Source organism: Labrus bergylta, chromosome 7 (genome assembly GCF_963930695.1).
Source record: "Labrus bergylta chromosome 7, fLabBer1.1, whole genome shotgun sequence".
Classification (NCBI taxonomy): domain Eukaryota; kingdom Metazoa; phylum Chordata; class Actinopteri; order Labriformes; family Labridae; genus Labrus; species Labrus bergylta.
This window is the reverse complement of record NC_089201.1, coordinates 2,304,763-2,332,625: the sequence shown is the minus strand read 5'-3', so window position 1 is coordinate 2,332,625 and position 27,863 is coordinate 2,304,763. Positions and strand designations below refer to the sequence as shown.

The following is a 27,863-nucleotide window of genomic DNA, read 5'->3' as shown; positions in this document are numbered from 1 at the left end:
ATACAGAATGGACTGCTCTTACATGGTGCTAACTATTCATTCACTTCTGACATGCCTCATAAGGCACCATCATAACTTCAAACACTATAGGACTTGTCTTTGGGAGCAATTTGGTCAAAAATACTTTTACATGCAAAATGAAGAAGTATAGGATAGAAATGCAGATTTTACAATAAGTGGACAACCAACTTTATGAATACCATGTTGAAGCTACTGTGAGGAACTTTCAGTTTGCTTAGATTCTGGCAACCCCCTGTGGACAAAGCAACGCCTTAAACAACTAATAGTGCTGTCTTTTTACAGTAAATATATCACTCACTGTGAATATTTGCAGTGGAAAATAAAAACAAAAGGCTGTTTCTGCAGCATGACGTAACTCACTCTGTCAGACACCAACCGCAGTGGCCATGGTTAAAAGTATTACACATAACCAAAAAGCAATTATCAATGTTCTTGTAGAAGTTTCAACCTTAGCTTGTCAGCCCAAAGTATAAGAACAATGTAACACTAACTGAGAACTGTTTATCCAGGAACACAGACAGAAGACCTGAAATTCATGTCAGCATGTTATCCTTGATGTTCTGTCTATAGCTGGGGTCATTAAGTTCAGAGTTTGTATACTGCAGACAAAGACCATATGGGCACATTGTACATATTAACATTCTGTACACTTGAAGTAAAAATGAGAGGGAAGGAGAGAAGGAAAGTGTGAGATTAAAAGAGAGTTAATCCTGTTTGGATTAGCTGTCACTAAATGTACCAAAAAGAGCAGTGTTTGTCTGAAAGTTAACTTCAACTCATATTATTTATTTTGGCAATATGGCTACACTGGTTTTCAGTTTGTTACTCCAGTGGGAGAAGAGAAGAGAGAAGTATTTGAAAATATGTTGTAATCACAGATATTCCCATCAGACTGTAGAGAAGCAGGGTACTTAAAAGAGTTGATAAAAGGGACCAGGCTGGTTCTATCTGTCTGTCATCGTCTGGTGGATTGCCCGGGTCAGGGAGGAAGGAGACAGTGTGTAAACTATACACATATTGTTACATACAGTCCATGAGATGTAGTCGGATAGAACACAGGTCAGATAATCACTGCTGTGGACATTTTTTAAAGACTGATGACCATACAATTAGAGTCAAACAATATTAACTTCTTTCTTCAACAATGTCGACATCCTGCAGCTATAGAAGGTATAATGAGAGTGCAGAAGTTGAAGCTGTAAACATTTTTTCTAAGAGAAGCCATCTGGACGGGGGGATTTTTTAGGTCTCTGAAGCCGGGCAGTTTTTTAAGTGTTGGAGCTCAGTCCAGTGGAGTGGGAGGGATCCTGATGACATACACGACTGTTCATGATCCAACTGTCTATAAATCCATGACAACATACAGGACAGCGCCTACTTTTAATGACTCACAAACACGTTCTCTATTGTAAATGTGCAGTACTTAGGATATCATATACTGTATCAGATTCTTATATCCAGTAACTATGCCGAACCCCTTCTATCTCTGTTATAATATTTCTCTGCAACCTGAATTTCTTGTTGTGAGTGAGGCACTCAAACATGTTCTGTGGTAGAAAACAACATATTGTTACATTCATTGGTGCTTATTTAGCGCTGTGTGTCAGTTTGATTTGGTCCTGGAGCGTGTGGAACACATTAGCTCGTCTCTCTCGAGTCACACCACTGTGTCTCTAAATCGAATCTAAAGACGCTGCCATAGAGATTACTGACTGAACACAGCTTGACAATGAACAAGTCCTGTGAACTGGGAGAGTGCATTCCAAGGAAGATTGGTGGTATGGATTTCTAAGGGGTGCAATACTGCCATATTATTTTTTTCGATTGAGAATAAATACTTAAACTACACATGGTTTAATTGTCTTGATATTATAGGAAAATGTTAATTCCTTTTATCATTTTCTCAGCCTGCACATACAGTGCAATGATGGTCTCACATGGACTTTGACAATTATAAATGCAGACTCCACTGACAGGATTGCACACAAAGTTAAAGTAATGCATATTGTTAGTGTGTTATGTTAGACTATGACAGTTTTACAAAACTTGGATTTTAAAATTGCTATCTGTTTCACATTACATTGAATATGTTTAGTTATTTGTAACATAAGAGTTACCACATTATTACCGAATTTCAATCAGCTGTATGTGCAGGTTTGAAATTAGATAGTGAAATATTATTCCTGATATTGTTATCCCTTAAATGGGCAGACACGGTTAAATATTTTGTGAAATGAATGAATTTCTGTTCTCTATTGTATCTGGGCTGAAAGAACACAGTTTCATGTTTGTTTTCTCTCCACCTCCCAGGATACATTTTCTGTTGAGGGAACCATTTCAACACTTCCCCCTCTTCGTTTAAAAGTTCATGTACCAACTTTGAAAACATTTTATAAATAATTTATTTGCATCTTTTAATCAATTTTTGCATATAAAATAAAATAAAAACAAACTGAAAAAAACTGAACTGTGGTTATTCAAATATATTGTTGTAAACAGTAGTTACAAATCTAATCTTTGAATTTAAAAAAATTAGAAAATTAAAATTAAATTAAATTAATTAAATTAAATATCTTTCTGTTTTTATATTACCACCCATGTGGTGACCGTATACTTATTACATTTTGACCAGTGACAGAGTCCATCCATTAAACATCAGTTAACTAACCAGTAAAACACAATTAAAGTAAAATTAAGAGTAATCAATATTTAAAACTTTTGTATTATTTATAATATAATAATAGTAAAAAGTATAAATGTGACAAAATGTACCACTTTTTTACCCCTATCTGGACGTTGTATCCTCCGGGATACAAATATCTAAAAATCTAATCAATTGTTTTTCATCAAGAACTTATAAAATGTGTCGTGTTCTTATATATTTTTTGATCCTACATCTTAAGGTTTAATGATCCATAGTATCAAAAAGTACCAAAGCTTAAAAAAACCTTCAGATCTTCAGTCATATTTTTAAACCAAAGCCGATACAAGAGAAAGAGGGTGAGCAATGTCTGAATTGCAAAAAAAAATTTGTAACAAAATGTTTCTGACTTGACTGCAAATGACACAGTGTGCAGGAGTTTGTTTAGATTTGTGAGTAATTGGTGGCTCTGGATTTGATGTGATGCATGCATGAAGGATTCTGTTAGCAATTTTGTAAATGTGTTTGTAAATTTTGTAAGCCAATACCACAGCAAATGTTTGTCAAAAGTCTTTATTTTCAAAAAATATTATGTTTTATCCATATTGCCCTTCCCTACAGTATGCTTTAACTACAAGAAAAACTAAGGCTTTTAGTAGCAGGGATCAAGAAGCTTTTGAAAGCACAGGCCCACACAGAGGATTTTCAGCTCTCAGATATCACATGATAAAACATCATTTGCTGATTAAAGATGAGCTGGATACAATAAAACACGGGACAGGAAACTTGCTTGAAGCAGGAATGCAGAACAGATTTTACATTCTCTCTTCAACATCATCTGAACTGCTACTGAGTCACTGGGACACCAAGAATGACTTTATCTGACCTCTAGTCCCTTTGTTACAAGCACAACTATTCCTATACTCACACGTGTTTATCAACTTCATCCATGTACCTGAAGTAGAGAAGAATCTTTGGAAATGGTTAATGAATTTAATGGACTTGAGCTTGTATAGCGATTTTCTATTCTTCTGACCACTGAAAGCTCTTTTACAGCGCAGGTCACACCTACACATTCACACACTGATGGTAGAGGCTGCTATGTAAAGTGACCATCAGAAGGAGACATCGGACATGTTGGTGCAGGAGCTGGGAATTGAACCCCTGACCTTCCAGATGAGAGACAACTGACTCTACCTTCTGAGCCACAGCTGGTAAGTATCTTAAATGCGTCTTGACATGGCTAAGAGAAAAAGTTTTGCTAAGTTTGCATTAGGCTGCACAATTAATCGCAATTTCATTGTTATCGCAATAAGAGTCTGTATTTATCCTGATAAAAAAGCCTAATAATTGTATGTAAACAAGCAATGCTTTCTCAGTACATGTGCACATTCTACCCATTTGATGGAGGGTTGGTATAATGACCATGCTTTCACACCCTTTTCATGCAGTCAAATAAAGCTTAAGCTAGCGATCTGCTTCCTTCAGGGTAATTGATGCTCGTGTAGTGTTGTAAAAAAAATGCTTGTTGAGTTTTTTTTTTAATTCAGAGGGACCATGATGTTCACACATGGACATTTAACAAACATGAAGAAGGGCATAGACAGAGAAACTGTGAGTAATGGCTTTAGTGTGCACTTTTAAGTTTTTGGTTATTTTTGAAAAATGCATTTACTAGGATAAACCCCTTGAGATGTACCATCTCTTTTTCAAGGGGTCAACATGACATCAAAATGACATGACATCAAAATGTAACCAAAAAAGAAGCAACAACCAAGGACAACTCTTTTTCTAATCTAATCTAACTCTATGGTTCTTGGTTGTCCCTTACAGTATAAGCAGTGATACGGTGAGAAAGGTCAGATTTAGATGCATTTTAAAAAATAACATCGCAATAGTCTAGAAGTTATGTTTCTTGCAAACATTGAGAGTAAAACAGTAACCAGATCCATATAAAAGATTGAGATCAATATTGACTTCACATAAGACTCAGTCAATATACACTACATATGTGATTGCATATGGCAATGTTCCTAATATCGTGCAAGCCCACACCTGCATTATGTCATTAAGGTTTTGCACACTACATGAACAACTCTCTAAACACAAGTGAAAGTTCAAACTATAAGAACACAAAGATGCATCAAGGTGACTCCATTGCATTTTTAACGTTAGATTTGGAGCTCAGAGTACTTTTTTTTTTCATCATCAATTTGAATATACAGTCAAGCTCAGTTCAAAGGTCACTGTGCAAATTCCATTAAATAATTAGATAAAAATTACATCGATATATCTTCTAAGGTCTTCAAGTTAAGTATTAAGCCAAGTATAAAGTAAACTCACAAAAAGACATATACAGGAAGGCACTGATTTATATCTACATCAGTCTGCCTACATGACTCCAGACAACACAACAACACGGCCAGAAGCCTCTTAATCCTGAAAAGTTCAGGTCTAAACAGCAGCACAGAGTCTGTCTTTGATTGAATCTAGCAGTATCAGACACTGCTTTGTCAACAACAATCAGCCGATGGATAAAACTTCTTATGTGATAACACAGTCCTTGTGATGCATGCCTCCACACACACGAACACACACACAACATGGCCTAACAACACCGCAAAAAGTTGAGGATGCAGCCCAGCTCTTGAGTTAAAGGAAAAAGCAGCTTTCAACAGTCTGCTGGTAGGAAGAAACACAATAAGAAGAGGACAATAACATGAGTCTGTGCTGGTGAGATAGTTCTCACAGGGACAGAGGAGTTCCCCTCCTCAATCAGAGCAGTACTCCAATCCAACCGCATCAATGTTATGCAAGGAGAGTGATGAAAAATAATTAAAAAGGAGTGAAAATGTCACATGTGCTCACCTTTTTAAGCCAAGAAAAGTGCCGGTAGAAGTCAATGGGAGTCTCCATGGTCCCAGCCCATTGCTGCCCTGCCTCTCTCTGTGTTTCTGACTCACTCACACCCTGTGCATGTGAGGATGTGTGAGCACGGCCCAAACACCGGGCAAAGTGAGAGTCTTTGGTTTGCAGACTGCTGTAGCATGTGAGCACTGTAATGAAAGTCTGAGTGTGATTGTGTGTGTGTGTGTGTGTGTGACTGCGATGGTAACAGCTGTGGAGGAGGGCGTTTTACGATGCCTGCCTTCTAAGTTAGACAACTCCCCCTGGATTGTCCCCCCTCCTCCTACAGTACTCCTCTCCTTCCTTTTCTGTCGCTGCTTTGTGCTTCTCCTTCTCCTACTCTTTCTCCTCTTTATGTTTCCTCACTTTCACCCTCTTTTTTTTTTCTTCACTCAGACACTCTCTTGTTTCTCTGTACCTCCTCTCTCTCTCTCTGTGTTCAGAGTTGAGTTGTTACATTCTTTTCTCTCTTTCTCCTCTTTTAACTCCTATCACTTCTCTCTTTTCTCGACTCTCTCCCTTCCTCTCTTCTTTACTTCTCAGTTGCTCCCCCTCTTTTCTTCTCTCTTCTTGCTATGGCCGGTCTGACAGCCAAATGGCCGAGCCCAGAAAAGAGGTGGGTGGTGGGAGGTTTCTCTTCTTTCTCTGTCATCTGTTTATGTCTGAGTCTTGGCCTGTGTTCTCTCTTACTCTCTCTCTCCCTCTCTTTCACACACACACACACACACACACACACACACACACACACACACACACACACACACACACACACACACACACACACACACACACACACACACACACACACACACAGCACATGGATAAAGGTCAACGTGAACCTATATATGTACACGTCTACTTACTGAGTTTGTACTTTTATACCTGGATGTGGGATTGAAAAGCAAAATATGATATCTGTCCTCCGTAGTGTAAAAAACAAGAAGAGGATAAGAATCTCCAACCAGATTGTTTAACTAGAGGAACGCCTGCAACAGATTATTTGGGATGTATTGTGAAATCATCACTCTCGCCATAATCCTTAGCATAAAGAAAAACATGTATGAGCTCTACTTCAATATGATCTTACTCCAAAGAAGGCCAACATGTGGATTATTGCTCTTCAGTTGAAATTCAAGTAAAGAAAGACAAGACTGTATGTCTGCAGCCTGGCGCTCTCTCGTCTGTGTGCTCTCGCCTGGAAGCTTCTCATTTGCAACATAAAGCTCCGTAAATATCTGTAGTGTACATGTGATATATTACAAACACACTAGGTGCTAAAGACTAAATAAAAAATAAGCAATTTCGCCATTCTATATGTATATGTGCTTTTTGAGTTATATATAATCACACAGCTCAATCAGCAGCGCCGGTTCAGCTGTTGAAACAAACGTCGCTCTAACTCTCTCCCTCTGTGTGACTCATTTGAATGTCTTTTCATTCATTCATTCATTTGGGCTTCTTGTAAACCTCGGGCGAGTGACTCCATCTTCTTCACCGTCTTCTACACTCTTATCTTCTTTTGGCGCGATGGTAATGTTTGAATTATTGGATTTCCTTGGCTTTTCTTTCTAGTTGAGTGTTTTATCCCAGCAGCAGTGTCGACTAGAACTTTTACTATTGTTTTGTGTTTTAATTACTTTTCATTTTTGCTTTTACGTGTCTTTATGATGTTTTGGATGTAATGTATTTTGCTTAATTTACTGTACAGCACTTTGGTCTGCCTCGGCTGTTATACATGTGCTATATAAATAAAGTTGACTTGACTTGACGTAATCATACACTGTAAATATTAATTAATGCGCGAGTTCGTAAAACTGCTTCTTGACCCAGCGCACTTGCCGTTGTAAATTTCTGGAGGAGCGGGGCGCCAGAGCACGAGACGAGAGCACACAGACGAGAGAGCGCCAGGATGCAGCCATACCCGACTCAAGAAAGATGATCTTTTCAGACAGCCATTAGAAATAACGCACTTAAAGGCGAACAGGCAGCTTAAATGTGGTGAGGGATTCACTTCATTTCCTTTGGTTTCCTCCTCAACATTACTTTGGCTTTTATCTGGGTTAACTTTTGGCCTGACTCATCCTTCTTACTATTTGAGCATTAGGAGGTCTCTTCTTCGGCTCTGCGCTACTGACCGTCATGTGGTGCATGTGAGCCAATTATTACGACCGAACTGGCAGGTTTCACACAATTGACTGACTCCTTTTGTTCCTTTATTTATAATGAGTAACTAATGCTATTTAAAAATAAGCAAAGAATGTTTTCCCCACAACAGAAAAAAATACTTATTTGAAAAACTACTCAAAAAGTACAAGTACACTAAAAGCTTCTTAATTAAAGTAATTATGAGTAAATGTTATTTCCACTCCTGGCAGTAAGTCGCCTTTTAACATACTTATTAAACCAATTAAGACATTTTATTCAACGTCTGCATGTCACTGAAATCTCAGCTAATCTATAAAATATCTACTAGAAATATATATCTTTGAAATGTTTTTTTTTTACATACATTGAATAACTATGTTTATATAAACAACTGATCAAATAATCACAGGATATGTGAATGAGATGCCTCGAAGTGATCCCCCCTCCCTTTGCAGTTTCCCTTGATTCTATTAATCTGAATCTGAATATGAGAAATACCTGCACAGCTTTAGCTTTCAAGACTGAAAAAAGTTTAGTTACTGTAAATAATAAGTGTTAAATATTCATGAATTTTATAGCTTAGAACCAGATATTTTTCTCATAAGCTGTTTGAAACACATACAGTTAAGGCTGTTAGTTTGCTCGTTCAAGGCCTCTAAAAGATCTGAAGCTAGCTGAAAAGGCAGAGAGACAGCAGCTGTGTGTAGTTACCTTAAGATATATTTAAATGACATTTGTACTGTACATGTGTGTGTGTGTTGATGTTTATTGGGAGTTTTGTTGTGCTCTATCAATGAACTTTGTCTGAAAAAGACAATAAATAGTTTAAAAAAAGAAGATATATTTACATGAAAAATGTTGCCAATATTTGTAAGATTTAAAACCGCCTCACTTGGCAGACCCTTCAGTGTAACTATGTAGCTTGTTTCCATAAAAACGTCCTGTAAAGTCCTTCTTTTCTGTTTCTAACCTTCTCTTTTACTAGTTTTGAGAAAATTCTGAACCTTAAAATGGTCAGTTAGAAATAATAGATAATTATATGACGATGCACTCACGACTTAGCAGTAATGAGAACAACTTCCTGCCAGTGTTACACTAATGATGCTTCCTGTGTTTACATGTGCGTATCTGTGACTGTGAGTCTTTTTCAAAACGTAGTATCCCTGGAGAGAAGCCCACAGGGTGCAGACTAATTCCTCTAGGTCAGCAGGGAGGAGCAGGAAGAAGGAGAAGGTGGACAAGAAGAGGAAAAGTGGGAGCAGCCAACCTTACATATAAACTTCCTTGATAGTCTGCCAGGCTTTTGAACATCTGCTACAGAAATCACAGACCACATGAAAAGATTTCACAGGCACTGAAAGAAAAAGATCTTTGAAAACTGGATACAATACAGGACCGTGTCTCAGTTGGGAAACGACACAGTTGAGATTTTCCAAACTCCCTGATCAATCCTCGTACACTTACATTAATAGTAAACTTAAGGTCTGAAGATGTCTTTTATTTTCCCTCACCATAACCATGCATTATTTACCATTTCCATTACCTAAAAGCCCCTGCAAGGTATTTTTAACTGGTAATGAAACAGACTGAAATTGACACTGATGTCTCTATATAGCACACAAAAGCAAATAAGACCATCATCGACTAGATTCATTTGTTTAATTTAGTCATTAATGCCTGTAATTGCTGTCACTGGGTCAGTATCAGATGAGACACTTTAGGTGTTTTGCAGAAAACACGACTTGTGCATGTAGAGAACATGATAAGCACTTAGGCCGTACCACCAGGGTGGAAAAAACTCTAAGCCAACATTTAACCTAACATTATACTACCAGTATGCAGATAAAGCCAGATTCACCAGTTTGGTCAAAAACCATGAAAAAGAGAGAGTTTCGAAGTGCTCATTCCATGAAACACAGTGCATCATTCTGAAAGGATAACACTGTTAGACACACACAAGTAGGAGTGCATGTACAAAATGACTCACTGACGTCCAATTATCCCCCCAATGGAAAGGCGTATAACTGGTCATAACGAGCCAACCTGAAGACGCTCCTTAGACCTGAGTCTTCCACAATGCTGCAGTCTGTTGCCGCCCATTCTGTAATTAACTTCTTCAATTTAGTTTTATGTACAGGTCTGTGGTGATTGGCACACTTCATAAATGGCGCTCTGGTGATGTGGACGTCCGAGTACTCCTGTAATTTTTTAATTCGGTCGACACAAGCTGCATATTACTTTTGAATTTAGAACTGGGGCCTCTGGGAATTTATTAAAGTGGAAGGAGCCTTTAAAAAGTGATGTCATTAATGTTTCCAACACTGCAGCAGGAGGACTCTGCTATGGCTTAACTGCAGCGTGCCCCAGTTACAGAGGCTGTAGTCCTTGAAGCGGGCTGGTTCAAATCTGACCTGTGGCTCCTTTCCATCAGGTCATTCCCCACTCACTCTCTCTCTCTGATCTCCGACTATCCAATGTCCTATCTTAAAAATAAAAGCATAAAAAGCCCACAAATATTTATAAAAAGAGAGAAAATAATTTGTTAATTTCTGAAATTAACTGCATCATGATTAACGCGTCAACACTGACCGCCCCACTTATATCATCAAACAAAAAGTTCAGAGGTTTATGTATTTGAAGGTTTCACTACATTTGAAATGTTGCTTTAAGGAGAAAAAACATGAGCACTGGGGCGCGCTGGTGGCGCAATGGTTAGGGCGCGCATCCCATGTATTGAGACTCTCGTCTCGAGTGGTAGGCCCAGGCCACCCTTGGCCTCTTTCCACATGTCATTCCCCGCTCTCTCTCCCTAGTTTCCAACTCTATCCACTGTCCTCTCTCTCTGCATTAAAGGCACGAAAAAGCCCAAAATAAATCTTTAAAAAAAAACAAAAAAACATGAGCACTGAATGGCCTCACTTTAAAACATTCAGCAGGTTTAAAATAAAAATTCAACATACTGCATCTTTATGACTGCAGCACAAGAGAACTGAACCTGGGGAGACAAACCTGGACATGATGGTGGAGGAAGTGAGGAGTAAATAACAGAGGGGTAAGAGAAAGAAAGGGGGGAGAGAGAGAAAATCCAAATAAATGTAGAGATGGGGGGAGGGGAGGGTTTCTCTCTTGGCAACTAAAAGTGTGCAACATGTGAGACATCTGCTGTTGAAACAATGAAGGAGCTCTAAAAGCTGCTGAAATGGATCCAACATTCACTTTCCCTTTTCAGCTTTAACGGTCAGAGTACATGAGTAAAACACCGCCTGAGCAGAAAACAGCAGCCTCTGCAGGACAACACTCAGATACAGCAACCACAAGTGGATGAGTAGAAAACAAACATCTCAACAATGGGTTTGCAAACAATAAATAAACCTTCTGACTAAGTAATGTCTTTCACTTTGAATGTTCTTTTCAATCTTACCTTAACAGTCCTGAGCTATGCATTCCTCCTGCCAGAGCCTTGTGTGTCCACTGCTGCACAAGTACCCCATTTAAAAACAGACTCAAGTCAAGAGGATGTCCAAACATGCAGACAAGCCGTATGAAGTGAAAGATATGAGAAAGAAAGAGGTATAATAGTAAACAGAAAAGTAAGAGAGTCTGATCGGACATGCAGGACAGACAGAGGGTGTGAGGGAACGAGTTCAGCACAGGAAGTTGATTATAGTCCCGTTGTAATGGTGTCTCTGGAGGAAACCTTTGGAACCTGTCCCAAACCCCTTCTGTTGTTTTCTTCCCTCCTTACCCTGCTAAGAGGAACACTGCATGCAACAGGCTTCATGTCATACAACAAGGATGGAAATGAATACACGATGTGTCGACTGATCCAATTTCTTCAAAGTTTTGTGTGTAAAGAACTTAGTCCTTAGTGCATGATCAAATCAACAATATACCATTTCAGTATAATAATAACAACAGGCATGTTTGCAGCTCTGCACAAGTGGCACATTAAGAGCCTTTGCATGAAGCCCCTGTAGCTACAATCAAGCTGGATTACTAACAGGGCAACTAATACAACGCCTAGAAGAGCTATTACCCATGCAGACCTGCTGCTCCCCATGAGCATCATTGTCTAAATGCAAGCACAAAAAAACACTGATCGCACAGAATGTCTCCTAATACGAAGTCAACGGGCCTCTAATGAGGCTCATTGGAGAGAAGCAGATTGAGAAAACTACAGAAAGCAAGCTAAGTTATTTTTCCTATTCTATGTGAATAACATGCAATGATGAGGTTATTTAAATTAAATATCTGAATGAATTAAATATGGACTAAACCTGTTATATATTTGTTGTTGAGTACTTACATTACCTGAAATATTTTAAACACTTCTCAAAACCAGAGAAATCTTTGATTTTATTGTTGACGTCTCCCTTGTCTTTGGGGGCCGCCATGACGGACATGTTTATCGTTGCCGTGGTTACACTGGATGGTACGTCAAAGACTGCTACATAAGGAAGCAGGAACTGCTACTGAACGATGCCGTACTGTTGCTGTATGTGCTGTTATGATTAAAACGTCATGTAGATTATACTTGGATACATTAGCTTGTCAGAAAACACATTTCCTTTCTCAGGTCTGTTTCTCCAGTTCATTTTGACTACAGTCAACTCGGAGTTCATCATCAGGGGCGGGGTGAAGAAGGGAACAGGAACACTCCCATGATTCCCTGCCAGCCTTGAAGTCATCATTTGTCTTGTTTTGATTGAGAGCCCCCTGACAGCAGAATTTACATACTGTGCATTTAAAAGGAAAAAAAGAACATCCATCCCCACCCCATCCTTTTTTCTTTTCCCATCAATTGATGAATACATCTGTTTTCTAATTTAATACAACATATTTGTTTGACACTATGTCATGACATACTCATTTTGTTTGCTTTTTTGTTTGTTTTGTCACTCTTAAATAATCAAGAAACTCCTGCTGATCATTAAACTCAATACATTTTCATTTAACTTATTTTTTTTGTCATTATTTATTTATTTTTTGTTTTGTCTTTTTTTATATTATTGTTTTTACACAGCACAATAAATAAATAAAGAAAGAAGCTGTTGAGAGACAACCTGCTTCCTGAGGTCATCTTCACAGTGATATGCAATGCCAGTGCAGCACAGAATAACACTTCTGTAGCACAGCAGCTAAATTCCTCTCCTCTCCCTCTGACCCCCCCTGCTGACCCTGCTGATACTGTTTCTGAAGAAAACACTGACGATAGATTGTGATAACAGAGAAGTGCTTTAGATCTCTTTCTTCAATGCAAAAATCACTTAGTGTTTCATATTTATCTTACAAGCTTGTTTGTCACTGCTACTCTGTGAGCCTTGTATTTATCTCCAGATTAAAATCAGTAAATGAAGACTTCTTGTAAAAACAAGAGTAGTATGTCTTTGACCACCTTTGTGCTTTATGATTAAATGTCTGAAGTCACAAAAGCCTGGTGTGCAATCTGTAATCTGGAGACGACGATTGGCATGAAAATTGAAGAGAAACAAATGAATAAGATATTTCAATAGTATATAAAAATAACATATTTTTATTTTTGATGCTTGACCATCACTCCTCAGTAACTAGCCTTGTCTTACCATTACTGAATGAACAGATGGACCCAGTTCGCCTTGTCTCATTTGTTAGGAATCACTCTAAACCTTGAAATGTGAGTTAAAAGAAAAACACATTACACCATAAACTGAAAAAAAATGCCATCTGAAAGAAGCCTTTCAACATCAAACAGCTGGTTCTTTTGGTCAGTATGTTGCATGTTTGCCTCATTTTCTCCATCAACTTCCAGAACATCACAATTAATACACTGAACTCACTTATGCAACACCAAGAGTTACATTCTGTTCAGAGTGCTGGTGAACACTCCTGTTATTCACAGAGACATGTTTACTGAGAACACGGTGCAATATCGTACCCAGCTGTGTGATTTCTAAGGATAGTGAAAGTTTTAACACAAATTAAAATTGATCAGATCTATACATCTCTGGCAAATGACATTTCAATATGTGAACATGTTACAGCAAACCCTTTGTGCATGCACTTACTTCAAGGCTTTCTATGTGATTTTTCACTCTTAAATGTAATATAAATCAAGTATATCCTCTGAAAATAACTCTGTGAGTCATGACTGTCTACAATGGGTGTAACACCCGAGTCCCACTGTCTGTGATGTTTTCAGAGTTTTCAGAGTCTTATCTTCACTTTGTTTACATCGCCAGGACTGCCGGCTGACTCCTCCCCTCGTGTATAAAAGTTGTTTAATTGAGGGACTAGAGAAAAGAAGCCTTCGCTCCGGTCACTGAGGCTAATGCAGCTATCGTTAGCAACCGACTCGGCTGCCTCCCGTCTTCTACTTTCCGCCTCCACCCAGTCATCCTCTACATTCCGTCTGGACATCCTTCACTCGGCACCACTTCAGCCCCACTGCCTGTTACTCTGGTTGACAAGCCTGCGGCTACCGGCTACCAACTCCAGGATTAGCAAACCAACATCCCAGGCTTGCATGGCAGTGAAGTACTCCATCTCCCAACTGCTCAAACTCAACAATAACTCCACTCCTGCATGCATCTCCGCCATCAAAACCTTTGGACTACTACGACGACCCAGACACATCCTCAGAAGCTCCCGGCGCAAGTTTGTTTACTCCTGGTCTAGCCAGCATGGCCACTCCATCCCATCACTCTGGTCAGCTGAGCAGACTGTCACACCCCCACTACGTCATCATCACAACAATGAGCAGACGCGCTCTCCCTGTCTACGAGCCCTGCCTCGAGCTACCCTGGACACAAACACCAAGCAAACCCAGATGAAATTCACTCTGTTTAACACCCGGTCTCTTAACAACAAAAGTGACATTCTCAATGAATTCATACTGGACAATAAACTGGACTTCCTCTGTCTCACTGAAACTTGGCAACAGTCCCTGGATTATCTCTCACTCAACCTGACCACACCTAATGGATACACATACATCGAGGTGGCGGCATTGCAGTCATACACAGACAGGACATAAAAACTAGCCTCATCTCCCTTCCTCCTGCTCCCTCATTTGAATCACTGGATTTTAAACATTCTGGCACCACACAGCTGGTCATGGCTGTTGTCTACCGCCCTCCCAAGCCTAACCCCCACATCCGTAACCTTGGTGTCATCTTGGACCAAACCCTCTCCTACGACAAACACATCAAACACATCACCAAAACAGCCTTTTTCCACCTCAGAAACATCGCCCGCCTCCGCCCATCACTCTCATTCTCAGCTGCCAAGACCCTCACCCACACATTCATCCCCTCCAGATTAGACTACTGCAACAGTCTCCTCTGTGGTTCACCATCCAAATCACTCAAGAAACTTCAATACATCCAGAACTCCGCTGCTCGTCTCCTCACACACTCCCGCACCAGAGACCACATCACCCCTCGTTCTTCATGACCTCCACTGGCTCCTCATCCCTCAGCATATCAACTTCAAACTCCTCATCCTCACTTACAAAGCCCTTCACAACCTGGCTCCCCCTACCTGTCTCACCTCCTCCACCGACAGACTCCCACCCGCACTCTTAGGTCTGCAGATGCAAACCTCCTGTCCCCCCCTGCAGGACCAACTATCAGTCCTGGGGGGACAGGGCCTTCTCTGTTGCTGCTCCCACCCTCTGGAACTCACTCCCTAAAGACATCAGAGACTCCCCCACACTCACTTCCTACAAGAAATCCCTCAAAACTCATCTTTTCATCACCGCCTACAACCACTGACTCTCATCCTCTTCCCTTGACATTATTTCTATTTTGTATTGTTCTCTTAGTTTTTTTTTTTTGTTTGTTTTTTTGTTTCCTGTCAAAGCGTCTTTAAGTATTTAGAAAATATATAAATATATAAATCTAATTTATTATTATTTAATTTATTATTAAGAATAACATACTGTACTCACTGCTTAACTGTGTTTCTAGATCACGCTCATTTCAGGCAAATTTACATGCAGTGTGAAGATACGAGCATAATAAAGATTGTTAGCATTAGCATGCTAACACAACAATGCAGCGTGAGTTGTTTTGGTTTCATGCTGCTGCTTAAGGGCGACATCTGCTGGATCAAAAAATCACATATAAAGCCTTTAAAGGTCACATATTATCCTCCTCTTCAACTAGTTTAAATAAGTTTCAGAGCTCCTCAAAACATGTGTGTGAAGTTTGTTGTTCTAAATCCACTCTGATCCTGTATTTGATCATGTCTATAAACCCCTCTATTTCAGCCCTGCTCAGAACAGGCTGTTTCTGTGTTTGTAGCTTTAAATATGTAAATGAGCTGTGTCTGACCACGCTCCCTATCTGGAAGGGCTAGGGAGACTTGGGCTTTGTTGGCATGGACTTAATTGTGTATGACGTGACATGGTATTCATCAATCTAAGAACACAGGTTTAAAGAATTAAGAGATATAAGAACACGTCATAAATCTGACTTTTAATTTGTTGTAGAGATAGGACAGTGGAGAGAGTCTGACACTGAGAAAGAGAGGAATGACTTGCTGGAAAAGGAGCCATAGCTTGGACTATAGCCTCGGTACATGGGGCACACGCACTAACCCCGGATACCAGCACATCTCTTAGGAACTATCTTAGGAACATGTTTAAGAAAAATCTTTAGACAATATTGGTGAATTTGGCCCAGTGCCTTCATCCAATTTTAAATTCAACATAGACAACTCTTTTTGCTTGTAATAACATTGTTTGTCAATTATGATTTCAAGTAATCCCAAAGTACTTTAAACAACTTGGTTATTCTGCCACGTCCACGAGAAGTGCCTCTGCTAATATCAGAAAAAAATGTTTTACAGACAAAATGAGCAGCTGTACCTCATTAAGCAGAAAAGGCCACAACTTCATTAAGTTAGAAAACTGTTCAGACTTGTGCATGTGCAACAAATTGAAATCAAACTTTAATCACAGTGACTTAACAAACCGGTGCCTTAAAACTAAAGTTATTTCTGGATTTTTTTTAAGTTTACTTTTTCAATAGAACAGTGGTTCAGTGAGAGTGATAACACAATCTGTAAGAGATAACTCCAAAACAAAAAAACAATGCTTCATGGGAACCTGTGCATGCTTGAAAAGCCAAGCATAACAAAATGATTCAGGAGGAGTCTACTGTCTGGACCATTTTTCATGTCATTTTTTCATGCAAATGAAAACCCAGGATGGTCACAGATATGACACTATGCTGAAATAATGACACAAACTGGAGTCTTATTCTGGCTGAATGTTAATAACAGACTTGAGTCTCTATATGAGACATATTAAGTGTGACATGCCGGATGGACGTGGGTGGAGTTGGAAGTTGAACAGAAAGCCAACATGATCTTAAGACAACACAAAAGGCAACATGTCATGTTGAGATGAGAGATAATGTGAAGAGCAGCGCTCAGTGTACTCACAGTTCCCGTCTGAAGCCACTCTATGAGAGCCTGAGCCGTCTCTGTAGGAAGCTGTGCTCTGAGGCTGTCTTTCCCCTGCTGGCTGGGCTGGAGCTCCAGGGCGAGTTTGAGGTCCTCAGCTAACTGAACGACCTGCAGTGGACCAGCACTGACGGGAGAACCCAGGTCATACACGCTGTTAGAGAACTCCGACGCTGCTGCTTTTGAACCTGCAGAGTATGTGATACAGCACAGGAGAACACAGCGCTTTGAATACTAGGAAAGAAAATGTAATCACAGCCATATATTCCCCTCTTTCCAAATTGTCCATGTGTCACCTGGAACGTTTCCCTGGCAACCCCTTTAAGAGCACACGCACACGCACACAAACACACACAGTAGGTCACATTGAAACATCTGCTTACAATAGTACATATAGTACATTGAGTCCTAATTAATGAAAAACATAAAATGAAAAGAAGATCCTTGAATACCTCTGTAGAACAGAGCATGAGAGTAAGTGAAGTGTTTAAAGTTACAACACAATCATTTTTAACTGTAGTTTTATTTCTGCATCGCCTAAATCAGAGGTCTCAACGTCGCTCACCAGCTACTGGAAGTGTGGGATTGGGAAACACCAGAATATGGCGCACAAAGTGCAAGAAGCCATTCACCGATTAATGTATGTGTATAGTGAAGAAAGCAATGACTACCTACACCTAACTCAGGGACCACAAAAGAGTTAAATACCATCCGCTATTGCCAATATATATGTTGGTGCTTACAAAGTGGCATGGAGAGTCTCTGTGTAAACTTTGGTTATTGACATTTCCTTGGAGTTTTCAAGAAGTAGTTTCATAAAGCTGGTCCATTTGTTTTGATATATTAAATGACTTCACTTCAGCGATGCCACTTTCATTTTTTCTTAACAGACACTGAAATATAAGCAATACTGATATTTACCCTTGTATGAGTTGATATGAAGGCTACAGGATGGAGAGATAGTTTGCATCTGATGAAAGTACAGTGTCATAGGAATGAGTGTGAACAGTGACATTTGGTACATTGTGCACTTAACTCACTGCTTCCTGTTAAACCCACAAATAACTTCAAGCTTGTTCAAGAGGAACAAAAAAAACAACTAGAACAAAAACCCACTCTTGCATCATCTCTCCATCCATCCTCCCATGTACACTTCACTGAATTTAATCCAGAGAACACTGAGACATTTTTTACACACTGTCAACTCAGACAGAACACAAAACTACATCATCACCAGACAGGGTTGTTATTTTTTTGAGAATGAGTTTTAGTTTTAGACAACTGTTACATATTAAAGGAAATATTCAAATGATTTACTATTTGTTCAAATGGGAGCCGAGAAGAAAAAGGACTGACTGTTTACTGGATGGTATACAGACTTGCTTTTATGTGATGTCGTCTTCTTAATGTCTTTTCTTACTGGTTTTACTATTTTTATCTTCTTTTACTTATTACTGTCCTTTTATTTATTCTCTTTATTTATGCTCTTATCTCGTATCACTGTTTCTTTTCCCTTAACTCCTCTTATGTTTTAACTTGGTAATTTTTTATCTTACTTACTTTGTCTATTTATGTTTTATATGTATATATACTTTTTATTATTATTAATATTATTTGTTATGTTCTTGCTGTTGTTTATGTTCTTCTGTGTTTGGTTTAGTTTGCTTTGTTCTTGTTTTTGCTGTTTGTCAAAGCACTTTGTAAACCTGTGATTTTAACAGGTGCTATATAAATAAAGTTATTATTATTAATTGGTCAGGTGGTTGGTTGACTGTTTATATGTCACGGGTGAACAGGAAACAGGGGCATATGTAGTGGGAACATACTGTTCTTCTGTTCTTCTTACCATAACACAACATATTTAACATACAAAAGAACGACAACAAACAGTATAATCAATGCAATAATACCTCATCATGTCGTCATCACGGTTTGTCTGCTTCATAAGTGACAATAAACTGGAACATCAGACAGTAATTTAATTTTGGACATTTGTTTATTTTTTAAGCATCAAGAACTTTCCATACACCTACGCTCTTGTTCTGTCTTGAGACAACTTCTGTTATGAATTGGAGCTTTATAAATAATACACAAAGTTTAATAAAATTTCTGACATTCCCCTATTCACACATACTCAAAACACTCACATGGATGGTGCTGGTCTGATAAGAGCAATTTGTTTTTTCATGACCTGTTCCTGGAAACTTCAACAGAAGGACACGAGCGAAAAATCTAAAATATCAAAGCACCAATGAATAAATACAACATGTTTCTTTATATTTCATCAAAGAAGGTATATTTTGCATTGTTGGTACAATCCAGTAATGTCTGTATCATTCTGCACTTTTTTAACCTGCAAAGGTCTGTTTAATCTTTACATTTTACCGTCTGTTTTAGATACTTTTTCCTCACTCATGATGTGTCCTTTTCTTCATTAAAGTTATTTTTCCCCAGGTAAAACGAAAAGGGAAAACCTTGTAATAAGAGAAGGGTTCAGTGCTGGAATATAAAGGAAGTCTGATAGTTACTCCTCTCCCTGAAACAAAATAATTTGGAGCGTTATTAAAGTCACATCTAAAAAATAACATGATCAAAAAGTCATGAAGCGGTGGAGGGCTCACATGTAAACCAAAAGGAAGTTAAAAAAACATGTTGATCATGGAATGCAATATGACCAACATATCTGAATTCTGTTGATAAGTGTCTCTAATTTCCTTGCCAGTGATTGGCTGATGTTATCGCTAATGGGATTTTTAATGCATTTCTATTTGTGGTCACTGAGAGCCGGAACAGCAACTGAGAGCACTGAATGTGATCAGCACGTTTTCGGCAAACAGCAGGGACTTGATGAGCTTCAGATTCCAAAATGCTAGGTTTAGACCCTCTTATATTTAACAGTGTAGTAAAGGATGAGGTTGTACTGTATGTTCAGACAATCAGAAAGATGACACAGCATGTTATACGTTTGAGCAGAGGACTTAACCCCATTCATGATTTCTCTAACATTGTTCAATTAAAGAGTCAGAGAGATTCTTTTACCACTAAAATGTGATTTTCATACACTTTTATTAAACATTTACCCAGATCACTGTTGAATTTAGCTGACAATGGATGAACTGGCTGCAGCAAACATGACCCCTTTTGCACAAAAATGATGCACCACTAACAGGTGCATGTAGTATTAAAGGCTTTATATGCGATTTTTTGATCCAGCATGGAAATTTCAAATAAAATTATCATGACGAAATGTCACCAGTAGAATAAACACGTTGACCATTTAATTAACAGCTGTTTTTTTTTTTAAACTGCTGTCTTCCTTCGTTTCAAAGCTTTAAGACTCATTACTCATCATTACAAGCATTTAGAAGGCAGTCATATCAAAATAAATACAGTGGGCCTGTTGACTGTTCACACCACCAAACTAATAACTTTGTCCATGACAAAATCATCGACTACGTCAAGTTATGTCTTAACTGTACTGTCTCAGCAAAGGTTGTCCATTGTTATTCAAATAACAAGCTTTAAGATAACAGAAGACATCAAGGCCACCATGAAGACTAGTAACTAAGTAAGGAAAGTTTATTTGTATTGCACCTTTCACAGATAAACATCACAAAGTGCTTTAAAACAAGTAAACAATAAAAGAAGATAAAATAGCAGAGAACAATAAAAGCGCAGGGAAGAACAGATAAAATAATAAAACAAATAACTACAGTGATGCATACAAAGAAAATGCCACTGGCCACAAGAGAATTGATGCAGTAATTTGAAAAGTTCAATTAGTTTAATCAAATGCTTGTCTGAAGAAAAACGTTTTCCGCTGCTTCATAAAAGTGTTGCAGGAGTCTAAGCACTGCAGAGACAGTGGGAGGGCATTCCAAAGACTGGGAGCAACAGCTTGTTTTAAAACAAGTATGGGGAACAGAAGACCTGAGGGGCCTATATGGGGATTCAAGACGAGGGCTTTTAAGAGATGTAATCAGGAGGAGGGGATGAAAAAACAGGGGTACCTGAAAATGAAAATCAGGTAGGCTAAAGACAATTAAAAGGACGCTGAAGCAAAAACTCCATCAGAACTACATGAGGGAGGTCTGGAGTGGCATGGAGACCATCCCTGGTAACAGAATAGTTGAAGGCAGCTTGGACAGGATCTGACGTGGCCCCTGACTCTGATGGTGGATCTTGGGGGATTGGTGGCTTTAAATGCAGGGGTTTAATTCTCAACGATATTAGCAACAGCTGAAATGCTGTAGCAGTAGCTTATCCTTCACATTTCAGGCGGGAGGGAAAAGAAAAGTAGGTGATTGTTTAGTGTGTGTGTGTGTGTGTGTGTGTATGTGTGTGTGTGTGTGTGTGTGTGTGTGTGTGTGTGTGTGTGTGTGTGTGTGTGTGTGTGTGTGTGTGTGTGTAAAGGGGGGTTGGGGGATGAGAACTGAGGGGAAACAACTTTATTAGATTAAAGTAAAATGTTAATTTCACTCTTTCACTCTTAATAACCTGAAGAACCGATCCTAACTTTGTAACCCTGTGTAACCCCTCTGGGATCAAACCCTGTGTGACCCCACTGGGATCAAACCCTGTGTGACCCCACTGGGATCAAACCCTGTGTGACCCCACTGGGATCAAACCCTGTGTGACCCCACTGGGATCAAACCCTGTGTGACCCCACTGGGATCAAACCCTGTGTGACCCCACTGGGATCAAACCCTGTGTGACCCCTCTGGGATCAAACCCTGTGTGACCCCACTGGGATCAAACCCTGTGTGACCCCACTGGGATCAAACCCTGTGTGACCCCACTGGGATCAAACCCTGTGTGACCCCACTGGGATCAAACCCTGTGTGACCCCACTGGGATCAAACCCTGTGTAACCCCACTGGGATCAAACTTGCTTTGACGATCAATGAGTTGAGCACAGGGTTCTCTCTAGCTTCTTTATAACTCCTACCTGCGATGATGTCATCCATCTGCTCCAGAGCTGCCTCCAGCATGTGGCTGGCCTCCGTTTCCATGGTGATGGCGGGAAGCATCAGATCTAAGGTGCACAGATGTTCTGTTAAAAAAAAAGAAAAAATATAAACATTTAGCTTATATGCAACTTACATCACCTCTTTTTGAATATTCAAAAAGTTTAAAAAGAAACAGAAACAATTACAGGATATAATAGAGAGGGTACGGATAAAACACAAGAGTCACACAGGCTGATACAGGAGTGATGAACAAAATAAAGAACTGAAGTTAGCAAAAGGTGGTTGGGGTTTGGGTTTGATAAGAATAGTACAATGATAGAGAGATGAGTAGTGACAGTCAATGTCTGTCAAACCTACCCTAAAACATGAGAAATGTTTGTATAACATTTAAAAACTAAGTTTGTGATGCAGTCTGTGCATCCTGCAAGAAAACACGATCAAGTATCTGTGGAGATGTTTCGGCTCTAACAACTCTACTCATGCCATGCATATGCTTTCTGCTGACCTCGTTCCAAACGGGACGCATTATAAAAGTGTAAATCTTTACTGTACTTGTCTGTACGCCTCTCTTCTTAAGCTGCTGAAGTCGATAAAAGAAGCTAAGAGAAGTTTATGTCAGGTTATGTTATTTCTTAAGTTTCTTGATGATTTTTCAAATTAAGTGTATTTACTTTTTACTTCATTTGCATGTAACCCATGCATGCACGTGTCTTTGAAAAACACCACCACTGGCAACGATTAACTAAAACCATATTACACACACAGACTCACAATACCTCAAAGAAAAATCAACTTTTCTCCATCATTGCTGCCTCTGGCTTTCCCTCCATCTCCTGTCATCCTTGTTTCATGATTTCCGATGCACTCATGCTCCCTCCTGTCATCCCATCTTTGCCTGGCACCCATCCCTTCTCTGTCATCTCTCCTTCAAGGCTCTCATCCCGCTGTCACGCTGTCACGCTGACTTACGGATGAATACACATCAACATGCGGAAATCACCGGGAAGGACAGTGATGTAATCTACTGATGCCTCGGGAGAACAAACCCTCCTGCTGAGCAGCCTAATGCTCATCTACATTAGCACTAACTTTCACAGCCACAACTCATCATGACAGCTGACTCTGACAATCTGTATAAAACACAGCCAGTAACCTTCCACTAACAAAGCTTTCAATCCCATCATTTTCTCTGCCCACAATATGTTTGTGTGTTAATTGTGTTATTATTAATGTGAATGGCTCAGTGTTCCTCTTGTTGAGACTGAGGGTGACGGTACCATTCACACACTGTGACAGAAGGATTCTGTTAAACAGCGGCGTGACAAACAGTTGACCTCGACCAGACAACACCGCCTTTGTCTTAATGTGTGTGTTTCAGAGACGGTCAGTGTGTGTGAGCAGGGAAGTCGTTGTTGCTTCATGACTCTGTGTGTTGAGTATGTAAAGGTGCTGATATAGAGATAAGTCCTGTTCCAGCCCAGCGCTGACAACACAACTGAAACAACTCTCTCCAGTGTCTCCTTTATTACACAATCTGTGCTATGCTTGTGGAAAGGTTTATTTATGTGTGTGTGTTGTGTGAAAGATAGAGAAAGCAGAGCGTGTGTGTGTGTGTGTGTGTGTGTGTGCTTGTAGTTCTCCAAATGTCCTTCATTATTTCACAAGAATCTTGTGAAATAATAATCTCTATCCAACTTTTTCATAAGCAATCTTTTTAATGAAACTGTTACTTAATAGTTTTGTATTTTCTTTGCTCAGATTCAATTCAAGTTGAAAAACTTTACTTTGGAACAGATTTTTTTTTATTTGTCTTGATGTTAAATTTGTAAGGTTTCCTGACAACACATTTGAACTGTCACACATTTTTTTAAATGTGCAATATAGAAGCTCTCAGGAGGTTCTGCTAAGTTTTTTATACTAATATATTAGATGGTAGTACTTAATTTTACCCAGTCTTATGCAGTTTCTGCCCATCGAAGGACTTCTTATAATAATAATAGACTTTATTTGGCATGGATATCACAGATACATTGGACGAACCAGATGCATTGTTTAAGTGTGTGTTAGATGCAAGTGTTTCAGCAAGCATGCTAGTTCTTAACACTTGTCCACATGAGGCTTTGGAAAGGAAAACAATTAAGATAGGGTTAACCCTAAAAAGAATAAATAAATACAGATGAACTGTTGAGCAAAGGCAGCATGATCAAACAATAACCCAGTCAGAAGCTATTCATGTGAGCACTGCTGTTTTGATTTCAGCCATTATTTGAGTCCTCTGTTAAAAGCATTAATGTTGCTCTCTAATTTTATGCCAGTGGGTAGAGAGCAGAGAAAGTTTTGCCCCCTTTGCAGAGAAAGCAGACTGGTCAAAAGATGTCTTGTACATTGGGTCAAAACGTAACTGGTCTTTTTTTTTAATTTGCAGAATGTTTCTGTGTTTTGTTTTCTCATTTTGCAGCTTTTGAAGGCTGTCTATCTGTTGTCAAACTTTTAAAGATTTTCTTATTTACCTCTTTTTTACATGTGTACATGTGTATTTTCTGAAACTACATGTGTATTTTCTGAAGTTGTGTTGAATTAATTTGTGTGGCCTTTATCAACAATTTTTCCAATGGAATGTAATTTGTAGTTTTCATAACTGTGTGACAGCGTATTAAAGTTCAACTCATGAGGGTTCATACTAAGGCAGCTATTACAGAATATTATTATAATGCAGTTATTGTGAAGTCAAAGGATTAGAGAACAATTACAATGTGAGAGCTATGACAGTTCACCAGTGCTGACTGTTGTAGATTACATTAGAATAAATATCCACTTAATATCCATGTCAATTATTTCATTGAAAAGTAATGATCAATTACTATCACATACCAAACTGAAGGGCTGGATCTTCTCCTGAGGTTTTATCAAACAGTCTGTGCGCCATGATTTCTAGTTCATGTCTCAGTTGATGTAGAAACAGACACACCTTTTCCCAGCAAGAGAGAAATACTCCAGAAAAACAAGTTTGTCTAAACATGACGATGCCGGACCTGTTTCTGTAACAACTACTCCCACCTCAGTGTGACAGCTCTCTCCTGGGTGAAAAGGGAAGCTAGCACTCTGTCTGCTGTGCTAACACTGTTAGCTTCACTGAGATAAGACAAAAGAAATGTATGAAGGATCAAATGTTTTTGATGCAGCAAGAAATGTTGGTCTTGATAGTTATTTTCAGCACGAAGAGCCTACATTTCAATGAAATGACATGAACCCACAGTTTTCATTCAGTGAAGAATAAATGTATTTCTGTTACACAACGCTCAAAGTTTGAAATGTTAAAGGGCCCAAAGCTCTAATAATATGAATACACACCAACATCAGAAAACGTTAGCCTGCCCAATATGGGCATATTTTGTCCAATATTGAAAGCAGTCTAAGAGGTTTACCTCTATTTCAACACAAGAAGTTAAAGATAAATTGATTTTGATATCACCATACAATGATTGTGCAGTGCATCCATTTTCCCTTTGTGTGACATTGAAAGGATACTGCTATCTATCTTCTAGTGCAGACCACTGAGATGCTACGTGTGCTGCAGATTGTACTGGGAGTATCACAAACTGTGGAGTGGGAGCACAATTTTTAAATCACCCAAACACTTTTAGTGGAAAAAGTTTTTCATGTCAGAAAACATGCACACTGATCCTGATACAGGTATATCTGTAGCCTGTATCTACCTGAATCAAACAGCCAACAGATCTATTGGTCAGGCTCTACAATGACCAACCAGATTGGCTACTTACTACTCTACAACCTGTCATCCAAGCAAGCAGGTCAAACTTGATTACATGTTGACAGAGCAGCTTAATGACAACAAAAGATGCACACACACACACACACACACACACACACACACACACACACACACACACACACACACATACACACACACACACACACACACACACACACACACACTAAACAATCACCTACTTTTCCCTCCCGCCTGAAATGTGAAGGATAAGCTACTAACTACAGATCCTTAAATCCAGAACCCTGCAGTACAAGCACATTGACTTTCAGAAATCAACACTAGTTGCTTTGACTGAATCCTACAGAACATGTTTGTCCTATCTGTACTAGGGCTCGTCTTTGAAAGCTCCTAGAGCGGATAGAAGTGTGTGGAAGACGGCCTCTGGCTGTGGAGGTGAAGAGCAGGAGTGTGTGATGAGTTTGTACTGTTGATCTCTGTAAGCGGAGCGGAGTGAGGAGGACGTCGAGAACGTGCATAAAATGTCACTTCCTGGAGCTTTCGCAGAAAATACAAACTTTTTATACAGGCAACACAGATAGACAGTGAACATCTACTTTTTCACATCAGTTAACCGTTCACTTATTAATGGGTGATAAAAAACAATTTATAAATTGAAAAAGTTACACATAGAACCTTTAAATTGTTAGGGCTAATATATTAGCAAACCTTTTTGCTATTAACAGATCACTCATATGTAATCATTTTGTACTCTCCAGGCAGATCTGGTTTAGTGTCCTGCTGCTCAAAGCTCCAATATGTTCATGTATTAGTGTCTGTCCACTGTACAGTGCTGAGGTGTGTTGGGAATAGGTATGGCACCGATCTCTTCCTGGTATCGCATATCGATCCGATGCTGACCCAAATAGTTAGATCATATATTGGTGACAATAGGCTGATCCATGTTGATCTACAACTCAGTTCTCTGCTATTCTGTGTTTACAGCATGCGTGTGTATGTGCTACCTCACTGTCATCGGTTCGCTGGTTGGTCTGTGCATTTTGCCAGGCGGAGCCAACATCTCATGAAGGATGCTCACACACATTTTAAAAAGTTCTATGTTCATTTCTGATATTTGCCATCGTAATGTAAAAGGAAAAATATCTACTATATAATTATAAGTGTGATAGCAGCAGATAAGGTAGCATGAAAATGGAATTTAAACTGCTTGCAACATGATAGTGATTCTACCCACTGTTTACAGCACGGGACTCAGCCTGCCATTGTTTATGTTCTTAAGATTTAAGCGTTAAATTGCTCTTGGACCCTTTAGCTTGACTGCATGTTGAAGAATTTGCATTGTGACGATTGTAAGAGGCAAGGCATAGCTTTTATGTTGTTAGATTTATTTCTCAGTTAGTGGGCTACTTTACTCCTCATGCTCACTAGCAGACCAACGCACATTCACAGAGCTATGAGCTATAAAAAGTATCATCTCAAAGCTAAATCTGTGGGCTTGAACACTGGTTAGATTATCTGTTCTAGTGTATGACTGTAGGGAGGGTGTGATCTGTGAACCGTGGCTGATGTGTGGCTTCACGAGGCTCCCTGCGCTGCACTCATGGCACTTCTCTGTGCTGCTGTATTCTTAACTGTATTATTTTAATCCTGCGATAGTGCATTTGATTCTGCTCTGCTCACTTCTGTCAAAGACATGCGGCTGTGTCTTCTGCCCACTCTATATAATATCTGATTGTTTTCTCCTTTACTGTTATCCTACTCCGCCCACTTCAGTTGACTTCTCTCATTTCTGATGTAATCTGGTTTGCCCTCAGAGTGAGGCTAATGAAGCATTACACACAACAACACATGACTGCCAGTCAATGATCATCATGAGGGTAACAAACAGAAATGTGAACATTGAAACATTACTTCAAAATCATCTTGCTTTAGAAAAACAGTTCTCATAATAGACCCCAGAAAAGTAATCAGCATGATGTTA

General features: G+C 39.2%; 1 protein-coding gene across 2 annotated transcripts in view; it reads right to left on the bottom strand.

Annotated features, from left to right (window-relative positions):
- The window catches only part of ppfibp2b (PPFIA binding protein 2b), a 70,127-nt gene extending 45,055 nt beyond the window's left edge, over window positions 1-25,072 (bottom strand). For both annotated transcript variants that reach the window (XM_065956500.1, XM_065956501.1), the window contains exons 1-3: window positions 25,003-25,072; window positions 22,110-22,214; window positions 17,141-17,349 (exon numbers count right to left, since the gene is read on the bottom strand). In XM_065956500.1, coding sequence (XP_065812572.1) covers window positions 17,141-17,349; window positions 22,110-22,214; window positions 25,003-25,057 — 369 coding nt within the window. In that variant the 5' untranslated portion in view covers window positions 25,058-25,072. The remainder of the gene's footprint in view (window positions 1-17,140; window positions 17,350-22,109; window positions 22,215-25,002) is intronic.
- Window positions 25,073-27,863: the final 2,791 nt, after the last annotated feature.